This window comes from Ovis aries, chromosome 5, assembly GCF_016772045.2.
Source record: "Ovis aries strain OAR_USU_Benz2616 breed Rambouillet chromosome 5, ARS-UI_Ramb_v3.0, whole genome shotgun sequence".
Lineage (NCBI taxonomy): Eukaryota > Metazoa > Chordata > Mammalia > Artiodactyla > Bovidae > Ovis > Ovis aries.
In genome coordinates this window covers 2,474,375-2,492,393 of record NC_056058.1, presented here as the reverse complement: position 1 = coordinate 2,492,393, position 18,019 = coordinate 2,474,375, and the positions used below count along the sequence as shown (strand labels likewise).

At 53.2% G+C, this 18,019-nt stretch overlaps 1 protein-coding gene across 42 annotated transcripts in view; it reads left to right on the top strand.

Moving 5' to 3' along the window:
- Positions 1-18,019, top strand: part of OBSCN (obscurin, cytoskeletal calmodulin and titin-interacting RhoGEF) — a 231,601-nt gene that overhangs the window by 179,907 nt on the left and 33,675 nt on the right. For all 42 annotated transcript variants that reach the window (XM_042249479.1, XM_060416153.1, XM_042249500.1 and 39 more), the window contains 17 exons: positions 328-701; positions 1,211-2,063; positions 2,853-3,131; positions 11,237-11,315; positions 11,558-11,682; positions 11,833-12,030; positions 12,934-12,966; positions 13,104-13,202; positions 13,314-13,532; positions 13,911-13,983; positions 14,256-14,323; positions 15,319-15,435; positions 15,587-15,726; positions 16,148-16,348; positions 16,457-16,539; positions 16,759-16,932; positions 17,639-17,795. In XM_042249479.1, the coding sequence (XP_042105413.1) occupies positions 328-701; positions 1,211-2,063; positions 2,853-3,131; positions 11,237-11,315; positions 11,558-11,682; positions 11,833-12,030; positions 12,934-12,966; positions 13,104-13,202; positions 13,314-13,532; positions 13,911-13,983; positions 14,256-14,323; positions 15,319-15,435; positions 15,587-15,726; positions 16,148-16,348; positions 16,457-16,539; positions 16,759-16,932; positions 17,639-17,795 (3,272 nt within the window). The remainder of the gene's footprint in view (positions 1-327; positions 702-1,210; positions 2,064-2,852; positions 3,132-11,236; positions 11,316-11,557; positions 11,683-11,832; positions 12,031-12,933; positions 12,967-13,103; positions 13,203-13,313; positions 13,533-13,910; positions 13,984-14,255; positions 14,324-15,318; positions 15,436-15,586; positions 15,727-16,147; positions 16,349-16,456; positions 16,540-16,758; positions 16,933-17,638; positions 17,796-18,019) is intronic.

Genomic DNA, 18,019 nt, shown 5'->3' with positions numbered 1-18,019 from the left:
GTGTCCGACTCTGTGCGACCCCATAGACGGCAGCCCACCAGGCTCCCTCCTCCCTGGGATTCTCCAGGCAGGAACACTGGAGTGGGTTACCATTTCCTTCTCCAATGCATGAAAGTGAAAAGTGAAAGTGAAGTCACTCAGTCGTGTCCAACTCGTAGTGACCCCATGGACTGCAGCCCACCAGGCTCCTCCGTCCATGGGATTTTCCAGGCAAGAGTACTGGAGCAGGCAGGCAGCAGAGGCCTCTAAAGGGAACTGTGGTCAGTAGCCAGGGCTGGCCTGGGGTCGCTGTGCTTGTCTAACTGACCAGTCTCCCGCCCTCCTCAGTGGTGCTGAGCCCAGAATCTGGGGAGGAGGGCCCTGCTCAGCCCAGCCTGCCCCCTGAGGCAGCCCAGGAGGGCGACCTGCACCTGCTGTGGGAGGCGCTGGCCCGGAAGCGCCGCATGAGCCGCGAGCCCACGCTAGACTCCATCAGCGAGCTGCCCGAGGAGGATGGCCGCCCGCAGGGCCCGCGGCAGGAGGCCGAGGAGGCCGCGCCTGACCTCTCAGAGGAGTATTCCACGGCCGACGAGCTGGCGCGCACGGGCGAGGCCGACCTCTCGCACACCAGCTCTGACGACGAGTCCCGTGCAGGCACGCCTTCGCTGGTTACCTACCTCAAGAAGGCTGGGAGGCCCAGCACCTCGCCACTGGCCAGCAAGGTGAGTCTCCCGCTTGACCTGCAAGGAGAGGCCCATGTTTCTTAGATTTTTGCCACTCCATCATGCATCCACACGTGGTCTTTCCACTGTCTGTCCGTCAGTCCATCCAGCACTCATTCATCCAGTCATTTTCCCACCCACCACCTGCCCATCTATTGGTCATCCAGCTACCGACCCAGCTACGATGCCCCTACCCATCCATCCATCCACGTGGCTGTTAAAGCGCTTTTCCTGAAGAGCTGGAACCAATCTCTCTGTGGTATTCCTCACAGCTCTGTCCCCCTCTGGGAAAAGCAGTTTCAGGGAGGGTAGACTTGCCTTCTGTCAGCAGCAGAAGCCCTCAGGTGTTCGGCCTCAGTGAAGGGAGTGTGGTTGAGAGCGAGCAGCAGGCGGGAGGCGTGGGGCTGGGGCAGGAGGCCCGGGGTCTGCTGCCCCCTGCCCTGCATGTGTCCCGCCGCATCCTTTGCCTGCCCTGGGCCTCAGGCACCCTACCTTGCCTGTGCACACAGGCTGGGGCCCCAGCAGCCCCCTCTGGGAAGCCGCAGGAGAAGCCACCTGCAGTACGCCCACCACCAGGAGACCTGAGTGCTGGGGACCTGGGTGACCCGGCCTTGGACCAGGCCGCGGTGAAGATCCAGGCGGCCTTCAAGGGTTATAAGGTCCGGAAGGAGATGCAGCAGCAGGAGGGGCCCGTGCTCCGCTGCACGTTTGGGGACACCGTGGCACAGGTGGGAGACGTCCTGCATCTGGAGTGTGTCGTGTCCAGCAAGACAGACGTGCGCGCCCGCTGGCTGAAGGACGGCGTGGAACTGACGGACAGCCGGCACCACCACATCGACCAGCTTGCGGACGGCACCTGTTCTCTGCTGGTCACTAGCCTGGGCCGGGCTGACGCTGGCCGCTACACCTGTCAGGTGAGCAACAAGTTTGGCCACATGGCCCACAGTGCCAACGTGGTGGTCAGTGGCACGGAGAGTGAGACCGAGAGCTCCTCCGGGGGTGAGCTGGATGACACCTTCCGCCGGGCCGCCCGGCGGCTGCACCGCCTCTTCCGCACGAAAGGCCCGGCGGAGGTCTCGGACGAGGAGATCTTCTTCAGCGCTGACGAGGGCAAGGCAGAGCCTGAGGAGCCTGGGGACTGGCAGACATACCGCGAAGATGAGCACTCCATCTGCATCTGCTTTGAGACGCTGGCGGAGGCCCGCCGGGCAGCCAGCCGCTTCCAGGAGATGTTTGGCGTGTTGGGCATCCGTGTGGACATCAGCCTGTCTGAGCTGGGACCGCGCAAGGTGGAGATGCGCATTGGCAAGGTGGCACCCCCCCCTTCAGCCCCGCTGGAGCCAGTGCTGACGGCAGAGGCTGGTGAGTCTGCAAGCTGTACGCGGGGAGGACGGGCAAAGCCAGGCTGGCGATCCAGCGTCAGCTGAAGACTCGAGGAGGTGGCTGGGCTTTAGCTTCTGGTTGTGGGCAGATGCGGTCCACTGAGCTGGAAAGAGCCCTGACTTTGGGGTGAGACAAAGCTCAGTTTAAATTCCAGCTCTGCCTCTTTGAGCCTCAGAGTCCTATTTTATGAAATATGTTCAGACATACTGACTTCCTAGAGTTTAGGGATTTATTTTTTCCCCCATGAGGGTTTGAGATGTAATCTGTATAAAAAGTAGGGTCCCACATAGTCCAGTCTGAACCCCATTTCCCACTCTGGCAATGAAAGTTAATTGAAAAGTCATTTCGCTGTTTACTTCTCTCTAATAGGGAACATCATTACCCTCATAATGATCACCATCATAATGATCCCTAAAGGGGTGGTTGACAACCAAAGCATCATTCCTCCTCTTCAACTCTGAGCTGCTGTGTGCTTCCAATTCCAGACTTGCCAGCCTTGGCCTTCCCTTAACTTCCCCTTCCTCCCCATTTCTTGTCTGCTGTCTCTCTGGCCTCATGGGAGCTTGGGAACCAGGCTGGCAAAGAGAGGGTTCTTCTAGAGCATGGGGAGGAGGGGATAGCTCAGTTGGCAGAGAGAGAATTCTGTTTGGCCACCAGTCTGTGAGCACTCACGTGAATGGGTGCCATGCAGCACTGAACTGCTGGCCGCTGGGGTAGCTGCGGGGAACCCAGGGCTGACGTGCTGGGTGCCCTGCCCTTCTCTTCTAGCCCCGGTGTTCCTGACCGAGCTACAGAATCAGGAGGTGCTGGATGGGTACCCTGTGAGCTTCGACTGTGTGGTGACAGGCCAGCCTGTGCCCACTGTGCGCTGGTTCAAGGATGGGAGGATGCTGGAGGAGGACGACCACTACATGATCAGTGAGGACCAGCAGGGCGGCCACCAGCTCATCATCACGGCGGTGGTGCCAGCAGACATGGGTGTCTACCGCTGCCTGGCTGAGAACAGTGTGGGTGTGTCCTCTACAAAGGCAGAGCTCCGTGTGGACCGTGAGTGCACATTTGGGTGTGAAGATTCAGGCAGGGCAGGGATCCTGGCAGTGAGAGGCAGTGCTGGGTTGGAGGATTACCAGCCCAGCATTGGTCTCAGGTCAGGCAGAATTTGGGGCTGGAAAGTCTTGTGGCAGATAGAGACTTCTCTTCGAGCCCCCTTGCCAGGTAAATGGGGTGGGGAAGAACCTGGGAAGACTTGGAGGTACCCCATGGGCGCAGTGGGTGGTTAACAGCACTGTGGCATAATAAGAAATATATATATTTGATCTTTGTTCCTGATTCCTGGTGGGCCCCTAGATAGCTTCAGTACAAATAAATCCATCTGATTTTTCACAAAAATCCAAAAACAAATTGAGGAAACACAGAATTTCAGATTCAAGGATGGAATTTCAAATAGTGCTGGAGTCATTTGAACAATTGTAGACAAAAATATGAACACACCAAGGAAACCAGAATTGAAAGAGACACGTGTACCCCAGTGTTCATTGCAGCACTGTTTACGATAATCGCTGGGACATGGATGCAACCTAGATGTCCATCGGCAGATGAATGGATAAGGAAGTTGTGGTACATATACTCAATGGAATACTACTCAGCTATAAGAAGGAATGCATTTGAGTCAGTTCTAATGAGGTGGATGAGCCTAGAACCTATTATACCGAGTAAAGTAAGTCAGAAAGAGAAACGCCAATATTAACACATATGTATGGAATTTAGAAGGACAGTAACGATGATCCTATATGCAGGGCAGCAAAAGAGACACAGATGTAAAGAACACTTTTGGACTCTGTGGGGGAAGGCGAGGGTGGGATGACTTGAGAGAACAGCATTGAAACACGTGTATTACCGTATGTGAAGTAGATGACCAGTGCACATTTGATGCATGAAGCAGGGCACCCAAAGCCAGTGCTCTGGGACAACCCAGAGGGATGGGGTGGGGTGGGAGGGGGGCTTCAGGATGGGGGAAATACGTGCACCCGTGGCTGATTCACGTTGAGGTATGGCAAAAACCATCACAATATTGTAAAGGAAGTATCCTCCAATTAAAATTTATTAATTAAAAAAAGAAACCAAAAATAGGAACTTCAACCTTGTTTGAAAATTACCTCAGAATGGATTACATACTTAAATGTAAAATATGAACCTATCAAACTTTTAGGGAAAACGTGGGAAGAAATCCTCAGGATCAAGGGCTAGGAAAAGACTACTTAGACTTCACCCTGAAACGAAAAATTGGTAAAGTGGACCTCCTCAGACTTAAAACCGTTTGCTCTGTGAAAAATCAAGTGTTGAGGATGAAAAGCCACGGGCTAGGGAAAAGTACCTGCATTATTTTTTGAAAAGAATATTTTCCTTATAACATTGTCTTGGAACTCTTTTTGCCAGAAATGAATTTCCATTAAATGTATAGATTTATTTCTGACTTTCATTTCTCTTCCATTCGTCCAGATGTCTGTCATTATGCCGTTATTACACTGTTTTGACTATTGTAGCTTTGTATTAAGTTTTGATAAGTGTGAGTCCGCCAACTTGATTGTTTTGACCATCCTGAGTCTCATGTATTTTTTAATGAATTTTAGGATCAGCCTGTCAATTCCTGCAAACATAATCTCTGAGTACATTTTATTATTTCCTTTTTATCAGTGGTTTTTGAGTAATCATAATTTTTGGTGCACTTGTCTTTATGTTCCTTATCTTGCAGTTAATTGAGGTTCTTGAGTCAATGGGGCTTCCCTGGTAGCTCAGATGGTAAAGAATCTGCCTACAATGCAGTAAACTCAGGTTTGATCCCTGGGTCAGGATGATCTCATGCAGGATGGAAGGGCTACTCTGCCGCATTCTTGCCTGGAGAATTCCATGGACAGAGGAGCCTGGTGGGCTGTACAATCCATGGATTCACAGAAGAGTTGGACACAACTTAGCAACTAACACTTTTAATATTTTTCATTAAGTTTGAAATTTGTGAGGCATTATTTCTTGAAATATTTTTCCTTTCCCCCTTCATCTGGGGACTTATACACAATCGAGGCAGTTGAAGTTGCGCTTGTTGCTCAGTTGCTCAGTTGTGTCCAACTCTTTGCAGCCCCATGGACTGCAACATGCCAGGCTTCCCTGTCCTTCACTATCTCCTGGAGTTTGCTCAGACTCATGTCCATTGAGTCAGTAATGCCATCCAACCATCTCAACCTCTGTCGTCCCCTTCTCCTGCCATCAATCTTTTCCAGCATCAGGGTCTTTTCCAATGAGTTGGCCCTTTGCATCAGGTGGCCACAGTATTGGAGCTTCAGCTTTAGCATCAGTCCTTCCAATGAATATTCAGGGTTGATTTCTTTTAGGATTGACTGATTTGATCTCCTTGTAGTCCAAGGGACTCTGAAGAATCTTCTCTAGCACTACAGTTCAAAAGCATCAGTTCTTCTGCACTCAGCCTTCTTTATGGTCCAACACTCACAGCCATACTTGACTACTGGAGAAATTATACCTTTGACTATATGGACCTTTGTTGGCAAAATGATGTCTGCTTTTTAATATAGTATCTAGGTTTGTCATAGCTTTTCTTCCAAGGAGCAAGCATCTTTTAATTTAATGGCTGCAGTCACTTTCTGCAGTGATTTTGGAGCCCAAGAAAATAAAGTCTGTCACTGTTTCCATTGTTTCCCCATCTATTTGCCATGAAGTGATGGGACCAGATGCCATGATCTTAGGTTTTTGAATGTTGAGTTTTAAGCCAGCTTTTTTACTCTCCTCTCACCTTCATCAAGAGGCTCTTTAGTTCCTTTTCACCTTCTGTATATCAAAGGTTATTGATATTTTTCCTGGCAATCTTGATTCCAGTTTGTGAGTCATCCAGCCTGGCATTCCTCATGATGTACTCTGCATATATGTTAAAAAAAGCAGGGTGACAATATATAGCCTTGACGTACTCCTTTCCCAATTTTGAATCATCCCATTGTTCCATGTCCGGTTCTAACTGTTGCTTCTTGACATACATACAGATTTCTCAGAAGACAGGTAAGGTGGTCTGGTATTCCCATCTTTGTAAGAATTTTCCACCATTTGTTGTGATCCACAGAGTCAAAGTCTTTGCCCTAGTCAGTGAGGCAGAGGTAGATGCTTTCTGTAATTATCTTGCAGAATCTTGTGATGAATCAGCCTGGCAATGCAGGAGATGCAAGAGACACAGGTTCGATCCCTGGCTCAGGAAGATCCCCTGGAGAAGGAAATGGCAACCTACTCCAGTTTCCTTGCCTGGGAAATGCTATGGACAGAGGAGCCTGGTGGGCTACAGTCCAAGGGTTCACAAAGAGTCAGACAAGACTGAGAACTGAGCGCAACTGAAGTTGTCCTACAGCTCACTAATAATCCTTTTATATTTTAACATTCTTGTTTTCTGTGCATTTCATTTTGCGTAGTTCCTATTGCTGTGCTTTTAATTCACTCTCCTTTTTCCCCATAGTATCTAATTTTCTATCAATCCCATCCCTTGTGTTGTTTATCCCTAGAAGTTCTGCTTGAATCATTTTTCTTTTTTTTTTTTTTAGTAAAAAAGAAAATTTCATCTATTGCATCATAAATGTATTTGTTTCCTTTTTCATTTTTGACTGCACTGGGCTGTCGCTGCATGTGAGCTTTCTCCGGTTGCCTGGAGCGGGAGCTACTCTTGTTTTGGTGTGGTGGCTTCTCTTGTTGAGGCTCACAGGCTCAAGAGGCTTGGCTCAGGAGGTGTGATGCAGAGTCTAGCCGCTCTGCAGCATGTGGGAGCTTCCTGTATCAGGGATCAGATCCATGTCTGCTGCATGGGTGGGTGGATTCTTAACCACTAGACCACTCTGGAAGCCACCCTACTTGAGTGTTTTTGATATGTTCTAGATCTCGTCTTAACCTTTTGAACACATGGAACACAGTTCTAGTGCTTGCGTGAATGTCCTTCCCTCTCAGTTCTAACATCTGTGTCAAGTCTGAGTTGGTTTCGACTGACAGATTATTCTGCGTGTTATAGGTTGTGTGTTTTCTGACTCCTTGCATGTCTTGACAGTCTTGGCTAAATGCCTGACAGTGTGAATTTAACCCGGTTGAGAGGTGAGTATTTTGTGTTTCTGCATGTCTTCTTGAGTGATACAGTGAGTTGCTTGGAAGCAGCTGGATCCTTTTGGATCTGCCTTGTGTGATTTGGTAGGTGGGGCCAAGGCAGTGCTCAGTCCAAGCTGACTGTCTGTCTGCTGAAGTAAGTGTTCCTGAGCATTCTGCCTGATACCCTATGAATTATGAAAGTGCCCAATCTGCCCGTGGACAGACCTTATTGCAGCCCTTGTGCTCCTCTGGTCCTTTCAGATGGCTCTCCGGTATGCATGTACCAATTGGTGTTCTGCTGAATCCTCAAGAAAGGGGGCCCTCTCTCTGAACAGCTTTCTCTTCTCTGATTTTCTGTTCCATGGACAAAGACTGCCTTTGTCTCTCAGGACATCAGCTCTTGTTTCCCCCACTCAGGATCTGCCTGGCTCTGCCTCAGTTTCCCCTTCATGTAAACCTCAGGCAGGAAGCTGGGGCAATGATAGGACCCAGTGTTGTTTCCTGAGGCTTCCCTCATAGCTCAGTTGGTAAACAATCCGCCTGCATTCCTGTCTCTAACAGATCACTGTCCTTCACTTGCGTAATGCCTGTGACTTGAAAACCATTCTGCTGATTCTGTACCCAATTCTAACTTATGGGTATTTTTTCTCCTACAAAAAGAAATTATCTGCAACACCAGCTGAGTGTCCTATAGTTTAACTCAATTCTGATCCCATCTTCCCAGATAGCATCAGATCTCGTAGGTCAAGGGCTCACTCCCACAAAGCTGCCTCCCACCACTTCAGGTATCAGCTGCAAGTCCAGGTTGTCACCTGTGCTTCTGGCCAATATGCTATAAATTAGAGGTTCCAGTGATTCTTTCCTTGGATTTGATTAATTTGCTAAAGTGGTTCACAGAACTCAGAGAAACATGTTACTTACTATGTCAGCAGTTTATTATAAAAGGATATAACTTAGAAACAGCCAGATGGAAGAGATGTGTAGACCAGGAAGGTGGGAAGGGCCCAGGTCGAGCTTGCCACTCACCCCTGATTGTGTGCTTACCAATGGGAAAGCTCTATGAACCCTGTTCTCTTGGGTTTTTAATGGAGGTTTCATTATACAGACACACTGATTACATCATTGACCATTGGTGATTGAACGAAATCTCCAGCCCTTCTCTCCTTCCTGGTGGTCAGAAGTTCCCAACCTTCTAATCCTGTGGTTGGTTACCCTGGCTTATGGAAGAATCAATCACCACATCCTTAGGGGCTTTCAGGAAAAAATCACATCATTAATGTAAAATCCAAATCTACCTAAAGAAACAAAAGACCTATATACAGAAAACTATAAAACACTGATGAAAGAAATCAAAGATGACACAAATAGATGGAGAAATATACCACGTTCATGGATCAGAAGAATCAATATAGTGAAAATAAATATACTACCCAAAGCAATCTATAGACTCAGTGCAATCCCTATCAAGCTACCAATGGTATTTTTCAGAGAACTAGAACAAATAATTTCACAATTTGTATAGAAATACAGAAAACCTCAAATAGCCAAAGCAATCTTGAGAAAGAAGAATGGAACTGGAGGAATCAACCTGCCTGACTTCAGACTATACTACAAAGCAACAGTCATCAAGACAGTATGGTACTGGCATAAAGGCAGAAACATAGCTCAATGGAACAAAATAGAAAGCCCAGAGATAAATCCACGCACCTATGGACGCCTTATCTTTGACAAAGGAGGCAAGAATATACAATGGAGAAAAGACAATCTGTTTAACAAGTGGTACTAGGAAAACTGGTCAACCACTTGTAAAAGAATGAAACTAGAACACTTTCTAAAATACACAAAAATAAAAAGGATTAAAGATCTAAACCTAAGACCAGAAACTATAAAACTCCTAGAGGAAAACATAGGCAAAACACTCTCTGACCTACATCACAGCAGGATCCTCTATGACCCACCTCCCAGAGTAATGGAAATAAAAGCAAAAATAAACAAATGGGACCTAATTAAACTTAAAAACTTTTTCACAACGAAGGAAACTATAAGCAAGGTGAAAAGACAGCCTTCAGAATAGGAGAAAATAATAGCAAATGAAGCAACAGACAATTAATCTCAAAAATATACAAGCAGCTCCTGCAGCTCAATTCCAGAAAAATAAATGACCCAATCAAAAAATGGGCCAAAGAACTAAACAGACATTTCTCCAAAGAAGACATACAGATGGCTAACAAACACATGAAAAGATGCTCAACATCACTCATTATCAGAGAAATGCAAATCAAGGCCACAGTGAGGTACCATTTCACACCAGTCAGAATGGCTGCTATCCAAAAGTCTACAAACAATAAAGGCTGGAGAGGGTGTGGAGAAAAGGGAACCCTCTTACGCTGTTGGTGAGAATGCAAACTAGTACAGCCACTATAGAGAACAGTGTGGAGATTCCTTAAAAAACTGGAAATAGAACTGCCTTATGACCCAGCAATCCCACTTCTGGGCATACACACTGAGGAAACCAGAATTGAAAGAGACACGTGTACCCCAATGTTCATCACAGCACTGTTTATAACAGCCAGGACATGGAAGCAACCTAGATGTCCATCAGCAGATGAATGGATAAGAAAGCTGTGGTACATATACACGATGGAGTATTACTCAGCCGTTAAAAAGAATTCATTTGAATCGGTTCTAATGAGGTGGATGAAACTGGAGCCTATTATACAGAGTGAAGTAAGCCAGAAAGAAAAACACCAATACATTATACTACTGCATATATATGGAGTCTAGAAAGATGGTAATGATGACCCTGTATGCGAGACAGCAAAAGAGACACAGATGTAAAGAATAGACTTTTGGACTCTGTGGGAGAAGGCAAGGGTGGGATGATTTGGGAAAATAGCATTGAAACATGTATATTATTATATGTGAAACAGATCGCCAGTCCAGGTTCACTGCATGAGACAGGGTGCTCAGGGCTGGTGCACTGGGATGACCCAGAGGGATGGGATGGGGAGGGAGGTGGGAGGGGGGGTCAGGATGGGAGACACATGTACACCCATGTCTGATTCATGTCAATGTATGGCAAAACCCACCACAATATTGTAAAGTAATTAACCTCCAATTTAAATAAATTTTTAAAAAATCCCCACCTCTACACCTGTCCAGTTAGGAAATTCCAAGTGTGTAGGAACTCTGAGTCAGGAACAGGAAGAAGACCAAACTTCTGTTTCTTATTATAAATCCCTACATCACAGCCACTATTTTCTTTATTGTGTTTGTTTTCCTTTGGTTGTTTCGGGGGTGGGTATCTTATTTCAGGCTGTTGTAACAAAGTCCCATAGACTGGGCAGCTTAAATGATAGAAGTACACTGCCTGAAGTTATGGAGACGGAAGGGTGCTGGTGAGAGTCCTCTTCCAAGTTGCCAACATCTGTCTTCTCACTGTTCTCACGTGGGGGAAGGGAGAAGGGGTCCCTTCTTATTAGGGCAGGGCACTAATCCCATTCATGAGGCTCCACTCTTACGACCTCATCTAAGTCTGATCACCTTGAAAAGGTCCCACCTTCAGACACCATCGTGGTAGGAGTACGGACTTGAACATAGGAATTTGGGGGGGTGGATACAGCACTCAGACCACAGCAGAGGATAAATGTAGCCCTTGTTCTTCATTGTGGCTCTAAGAGAAAACCCCAGCTGCTGGTTCTGAGACCTGTGTCACCCTTGTTCCTTAGTTAGCTGGGACTAAGGAACTAAGTTAATTGCCACTGTCTGCTATTACGAAGCCCAATATTGATAATTTGTTGGGTCTTGAAGTCAGTTACAGGCCTGGAAGCATGGGCTGGTAAGTAGCCTGGGGCCAGGGAGGGGCCGCAGGCAGCCGCGTCCCCTGTTCCTTCTGACTCAGAAGTGCAGAAGTGTGAGTGTCCCCCGGGAATGGCTGCACAGTTAGAATTGGGTGCCCTCCGGGGGTTGGGGTCGTGCCTGGGAAGAAGATGAGGTGCAGGCCTCGCTTCAGCCCCACCCTTTACCCGCAGTGACCAGCACCGACTATGACACCGCTGCGGACGCCACGGAGACCTCGTCCTACTTCAGCGCCCAGGGCTACCTGTCCAGGTAGAGCGCCAGGCAGAGGTGGGCAGCGCCCAGTGGGCTGGTGGTCCCGGGTCCTTGCGGGGGTGGCAGTGCTGGCTTGGACTGACAGCATCCCAAGTGTGGTGGCTTCAGCCAGCCCACCGTACTCTCCACCCAGCACAGAAGAGAACTCAGGACTGACCCACCCCAACCCCGGACCCCTTCTGTCCCAGAGCCCTCACTGGTCCTGCTCACGGCTGCCACTTCTTTGTTCTCCCTGCCAGCCGGGAACAAGAGGGTACAGAGTCTACCTCAGAGGAGGGGCAGCTGCCCCAGGTCGTGGAGGAGCTGAAAGACCTGCAGGTGGCCCCCGGCACGCGGCTGGCCAAGTTCCAGCTCAAGGTGAAAGGTGAGCGGGAGAGGGACAGAGGGCATGGCGCTGTCTCCTGCCAAGCCACAGTTGCATGGTCACCGGTGACCCCAGGCTCTGAGGGCCTGTGGTGAGCACGGTGCCCACTGGGCTGGGGCCCTGCGCTCACCGCTCCCCCTGTGGCCTCAGGCTACCCCACGCCTCGACTCTACTGGTTCAAAGATGGGCAGCCCCTGACCGCATCCGCGCACATACGTATGGCGGACAGAAAGATGCTGCGCACCCTGGAGATTGTCTCGGTCACCAGCGAGGATGCAGGCCAGTACTCGGCCTACATCAGCAACGCCGTGGGTGCCGCTTACTCCTCTGCTCGTCTCCTGGTCCGAGGTGGGTGCCCAGCAGTGTGGCAGGGCCTGGCGTCCACACCTGGGTTGGCACACTTGTGGCAGGCCTGGAAGCCAGGACCCAGTGGTCACTGCCTCTGTGTACAGAAGTCACAGGTGCCCAGAAACTGCTCCCCAGAGAGCATGTGCCCCTAAGGGGTGAAGTGTGTGTGTGAAAATGCTAGCCGCTCAGTCACTTCCGACCCTCTGTGACCCCATGGACTGCAGTCCTCCAGGCTGCTCTGGCGGTGGAAGTTTCCATTCAAGAATAATGGGGAAAAAAAAAAGAATAATGGAGAGGGTAGCCTTTCCCTTCTACAGGGGATCTTCTCAACCCAGGGATTGAGCCCAGGTCTCTTGCATTGCAGGCAGGTTCTTTACTGTCTGAGCCGCCAGGGAAGCTGAGTGGGTAAGGGGTCCATGAAAACTGACTAGCTAGAAGGCTAGCTAGCTGGTGGAGTCATCCCAGGCAAGCCTGGGGCCTTCGGTAGACTCTGGGGAGGAAGAGACTCATAGTCATTTTAGAAGGAGAAGTCTGAACTTCCTTACTGTTCCAAGTTCTGAGCACTGCAAGGTGATTCCCTGTCTTACCCAAGTCTGCACTGGTCTAGGGAGCCAACATTGCCCGTGGCTTGGCTTCAGTGTGACTTTTTGAGCAGACCTGTTCCTGTGTTGGTTTCAGCGCCGAGCCCCAGACCCCTGGGCTGACATGGGGTAGCACTGCATCTGGTCCATGGGCCTGAGTGCAAATCCCAGGTCTGCATGGCCAGCCAGGTTTAGGAAAGGTGCTGTGTGTGGTGTGTGGAAGTGGGTGGGGCCCCCCTCGAGACTACCACCCTGATAGGCAGGCTTGTTCAGGGGAGGGGGCACCTTGGTGCTGTAGATCTGACTTGTGTGCTTTTTTCAGGCCCCAATGAACCAGAAGAGAAGCCAGCATTAGGTGAGCTGAATCCGGAGGGCAGAGAGAGGGAGGCCCTGGGCATAGATTCAGTAAGGGAATGTGAGGGGGAATTGTGAATCCCCGTGTGGAACTGGGAATCCGTGTTGTTTGCCACTAAGTGCCCTGTGTCTTTCCAGATGCACGCCAGCAGCTGGTCCCACCCCGGTTCCTGGAGAAATTCACCTCCAAGAAGGTGAAAAAGGGTTCCAGCATCACTTTCTCCGTGAAGGTGGAAGGTAGGCGGTCCCGCCTCCCTGCCCCCACGCAGGACCCTTCTAGAGAGGCTCGGAGGTGAGCCGCCCTCCTGGTGTGGGGAAGGGCCATCCACCGTGTACTCCTGCCCGCAGGAAGCCCACCGCCGGCTGTGCACTGGCTGCGGGAGGAAGCCGAGCAGGGTGTGCTGTGGATCGGCCGCCACACGCCCGGCTACACGGTGGCCAGCTCCGCCCAGCAGCACAGCCTGGTCCTGCTGGACGTGGGCCGACAGCACCAGGGCACCTACACCTGCATCGCCTCCAACGCTGCCGGCCAGGCCCTCTGCTCCGCAGGCTTGCACGTCTCTGGCTGTGAGTGGGCGTGGGAGCGGGGGCAGAGTGGGCAGCGTGCAGCCTCCAAGCTCCTGACCCAGTCCCCACCCACTACCCTGTGGGCTCCGCTCAGCTAGAGCCTCCTAGAAGCCCCCACCACCCTGAGTGGTTTCTTCCCGGGCCCTCTCAGCAACTCGGAGGGCTGGTGAATCAAGTGCACACTCCTTCCATTTCCTGCCACTGGTGGGGTGACCATGGACAAGGTGGGGCAGTGGGCACAGGCTTCCTCGGGGCTCCAGGGGACCGGGCCAGGGCCCCTGGTGGGTGGTCCAGGCGTCACTGGCAGGGGTGCTGGCCAGAATCTGCGCTCAGGGGTGTGTGGCGTCATTCCAGTGGCTCGCCCTGTTCTCCCGACAGTGCCTAAGGAGGCGGGGGCCACGGAGGAGCAGCCCGAGGTGAAGGAGGCCCTCATCTCCACCTTCCTGCAGGGGTGAGTGAGGGGCTGCTCAGGAGCCAGGGGCCAGCAGAGAGGGCTCGAGAATGTGGGCCCCGGGGTGCAGGTCCTGGGAGTGGGGGGTGGTGCTGCCACCGGGGAGGAGCCCCATCCTGCAGCCCCGCCCAGCTCTGCTCTGCTTGGGCCGTGGGGCTAGGCTCCCCACTGGAGAGGAGTCCCTCCCCAGGACCCTGACCGTGGCGTCTAGCCCCACGGCCCCCAGACCCTCCTTTCTGTCAGCCTCCTCAGGGTATCTCCTCCCCCTCTAGGACCCAAGCTGTTGCTGCACAGATGTCAGAACCTGCAGCTTTCACGGACCTTGCTGGGCAGAAGAAAGGTACGGGCAGGGTGGGCACACGTCTGTGCAGGGAGGGGCAGGAGCTTGCAGGAGGCTGCTCGGCTGGCTGCCCCCGGCCTGTGGGGCTCCTCTGGACTGTGTGGCCCCAGGAACACCGCTGGCCCAGCTGAGGCCGGGTCACCCTGGCCTCTTGTGGACCCATTTCTGACCTGCACAGGGCCCCAGCACCTTGGCGTGTTTTAAACTTGTAATTTATGGAAAATACTGAGTCTTCACGGAAGTCAGGAGGAAGGAGCCGTGCATCCCGCGCGCCCCCTGCCTGTGGGATCACTCTTCACTGACCTGCTTCGTTAATCTACCCGCTCCTCCCTTTCCTGTGCTGCCCACCATGGGTCATCCTCATTGCCCTTTAACCCCAACACCTCCGCTGCCCCATCACCCCCGCAAAGGATCCCACGTCCATCAAGGTCAACCTGAAGCTGCCAGGGTTCTGGCCCCCCAGCCCTTGAGCCCACTGCCTTTGGTGTCCAGAGCCTGTCCTTGTATTATACTGCCTGGCGGGGCTCCCTCTGATCTCTGTCCCTCCCGAGCCCCTTCCTAGACCAAAGGCCAATTGGACAACAGGAGTGAAAGTGGCGTGGACCCCCTGGGGAACCCCACCGCTCCAAGCTCCAAGCCTAGCCTGACCACTTGCTCAGCTTTGCGCTCAGCTCCCCTGCACCCACCGCCCTCCACCTTTGCAGGCTGCCTCCTGCCCTCTGACTGCCTGCTCTCCCTCCAGCCACCTACTGCTTCCACTGCCCAGACCCTGCTCCCCCAAGTTCATGGTTCCCTAAATCACACCTTGGCTCAGATGCTTTTGAGCCAAAGAGACCTCTAGTCGTGGTCAATATTTCCTGCTTCTGGCAGTGCTGGCCCAGCTCTGTGTGTCCATCGGCACCTCTGATCCCAAGCCCAGGAGGGGCCTACGGGCAGGTGTTCAGGCACGTCTGTGGAGCACACAGCTGGCTGAGCCAGGCTCTGGCCCCCAACAGAGCTCCTGGCAGCAGAGGCCCGTAGCCACCTGTCCTTGGCCGAGGTGGGCACGGAGGAGTTCCTGAAGAAGCTCACTTCGCAGATCACCGAGATGGTGTCGGCCAAGATCACACAGGGTAAGGCTGGCTGATTATGGAGTGAGCTCCAGGGGAGGCCGAGACCGCACCCGCATGCCTGGGCCCTCCCCACCCGCATGCCCCGGAGACCCGGGGGAGACCGCCGGTGGGGCAGGCCTTTTGAGGGCCTCGTGTGTGCTGTGTCCCTCAGCGAAGCTGCAGGTGCCTGGAGTTGACAGTGACGAGGAGTCAAAGACGCCGTCCGCATCACCCCGGCATGGCCGCTCACGCCCGCCTTCCAGCGTCCAGGAGTCGTCCTCAGAGTCTGAGGATGGGGACTCCCGGGGAGAGGTGCGTGGGCAGGCAGGGGGTGGGGGGGGGGGAGAGCCTGGGGGCAGGGTACAGGTCAAGCTGGTACAGTGGGGGGTGTGGGGAACACCCCTGTGTGGCCAGCATCACCACCCTGACTCAGGACACGCCCAGCACCCCACAGACCCCTCCTGATCCCTTTGGAGCGGGCTGCCTGCACCCCTGAAAGGAGCTCCCTACCTGGAGCTGGGTCAGGCCTGTTCCAGAGCTTCAGAGAATCTTAGGATGGCTGTGTCTTCTCCACTGAATCCTCGGGGCCTTGCAGCCTGAGGCCTTGGGAGGCCCATCGGCCCTCTCCCAACCCCGCTCCCCTCTGGTGTCTGCACGGGCTCCCTGGGGCCTTGGGAGGCCTGGCTGGCCCCAGCGCAGGCCTGACACAGCAGCTCCTCCCTCTCACCCGCAGATCTTTGACATCTACGTGGTCACGGCTGACTACCTGCCCCTGGGGGCTGAGCAGGATGCCATCCTGCTGCGGGAGGGCCAGTACGTGGAGGTCCTGGACTCTGCCCACCCCCTGCGCTGGCTCGTGCGCACCAAACCCACCAAAAACAGCCCCTCTCGGCAGGGCTGGGTGTCCCCGGCTTACCTGGACAAGCGGCTCAAGGTAACTAGGTGGCCGGAGGGGTGGTCCTGGGGTCGCAGGTGGGAGCCTGACCCTCGAAGGGCAGGCCAGTGCCCAGGCTGCCTATGACTCCACCCTGATTTGTACCAGCTGTCTCCTGAGTGGGGGCCAGCAGAGGCCCCTGAGTTCCCTGGGGAGGCTTTGTCAGAGGACGAGTACAAGACGAGGCTGAGGTGAGGGGCCCCCAGACAGGTGGGAAGGTGGGTCTCTGTGGGGGAGCTCTGAGATGCTAATTTTTTATGGTGGGGCTGCCGGGTGGGTGTGGGGGTGCCCTCCCTCCGTTGTCTGGCCTGGCCCATCCTGAAAGCGGTCAGCACAGTGCATGCGACTTGGAAGCGCCCCGTGGAGCAGCTGACTCCTGGGTCTCCCCTACACGGCTGTCGCCCTGCCAGTGCCATCATCCGGGACCTGCTGAGCTCAGAGCAGTCCTTCGTGGGTGAGCTGCAGTTCCTGCAGAGCCACCACATGCAGTACCTGGACCGCTGCCCCCACGCGCCCGCAGCCGTGACCAGCCAGAAGGCGGTCATCTTCCGAAACGTGCAGGACATCGGCCACTTCCACAGCAGGTGGGCCTGCAGGGTGGGCCTCGAGGCGTCTCCTTTGGTCTGTGTGTGTACGTGCATGTACATGTGTGCGTGCTTAGACACAGATGCACGCGTGCACGCACCAGTCACGTGCACAGGACACACTCACGTGGATGCTCACACTTGCACACGTGTGTCCTGGCAGGCCTGGGCCTCAGGGGAGTGGGCAGGGGTTGAAAAGAGACAGGACCTTGTATGACTTGATTGACCCATCGGTGCACCACAGCCCTGTACTAGGACACACGTGTCCTGAGGCACACAGGCACGTGTGCCTGGCTTGCCCCCAGCAGTGCCTGCAGCACACCTACCCACTGCAACCCAAGGACGCAGGCATGCCCCAGAAGTGTGCGCACGTAAGCACGTGCGCATACCTGCACGCACACACCCTTTCATGTGTGGGCGTACCTGTGCATGGCACACACACATATACATGTGTACATGTGTACACGTACCCCCACAGACATGCCGTTCCTTACGCGTTTACACGCCCACAGACACGTGTACGTGCAGCACACGTGCAAGCGTGTGTGGCCATCACAGCCCAGAGCACTGACTTTCAGCCATAGGAGCTCGGGCCTCGGTAGCAGCCTGTTCCTTCCCAAACCCTCAGGTTTGGGGCTGGATGGTGGGTCCTGGGTGGGGGTCCTGATGTCAGCCCTCACCTGACCACAGTTCCCCTCTGTGGCAGCTTCTTACAGGAGTTGCGTAGCTGTGACACAGATGACGACGTGGCCATGTGCTTCATCAAGAACCAGGCAGCCTTTGAGAAGTATCTGGAGTTCCTGGTGGGCCGAGTGCAAGCCGAGTCGGTGATGGTCAGCACAGCCGTGCAGGAGTTCTACAAGGTGACCCTCTGCCCGCCAGCCCGGCCTCCACTCCCCAGGCTTGATTCTGGCTCCTGGCTTGTAGGTCATCTTCCCTGACCCTGCTCAGGCTCTGCTTCACCTTCCCAGGACCCCTGACCCCCAGGTTAGAAAAGCAGGCAGGGTCCCCCCGCCAACCCTGCTCTCCCACCAGCCCTGCTCGTGTGTTAGGCAGTGATGCTGGCCACCCCCTGGGGCAGCAGTGG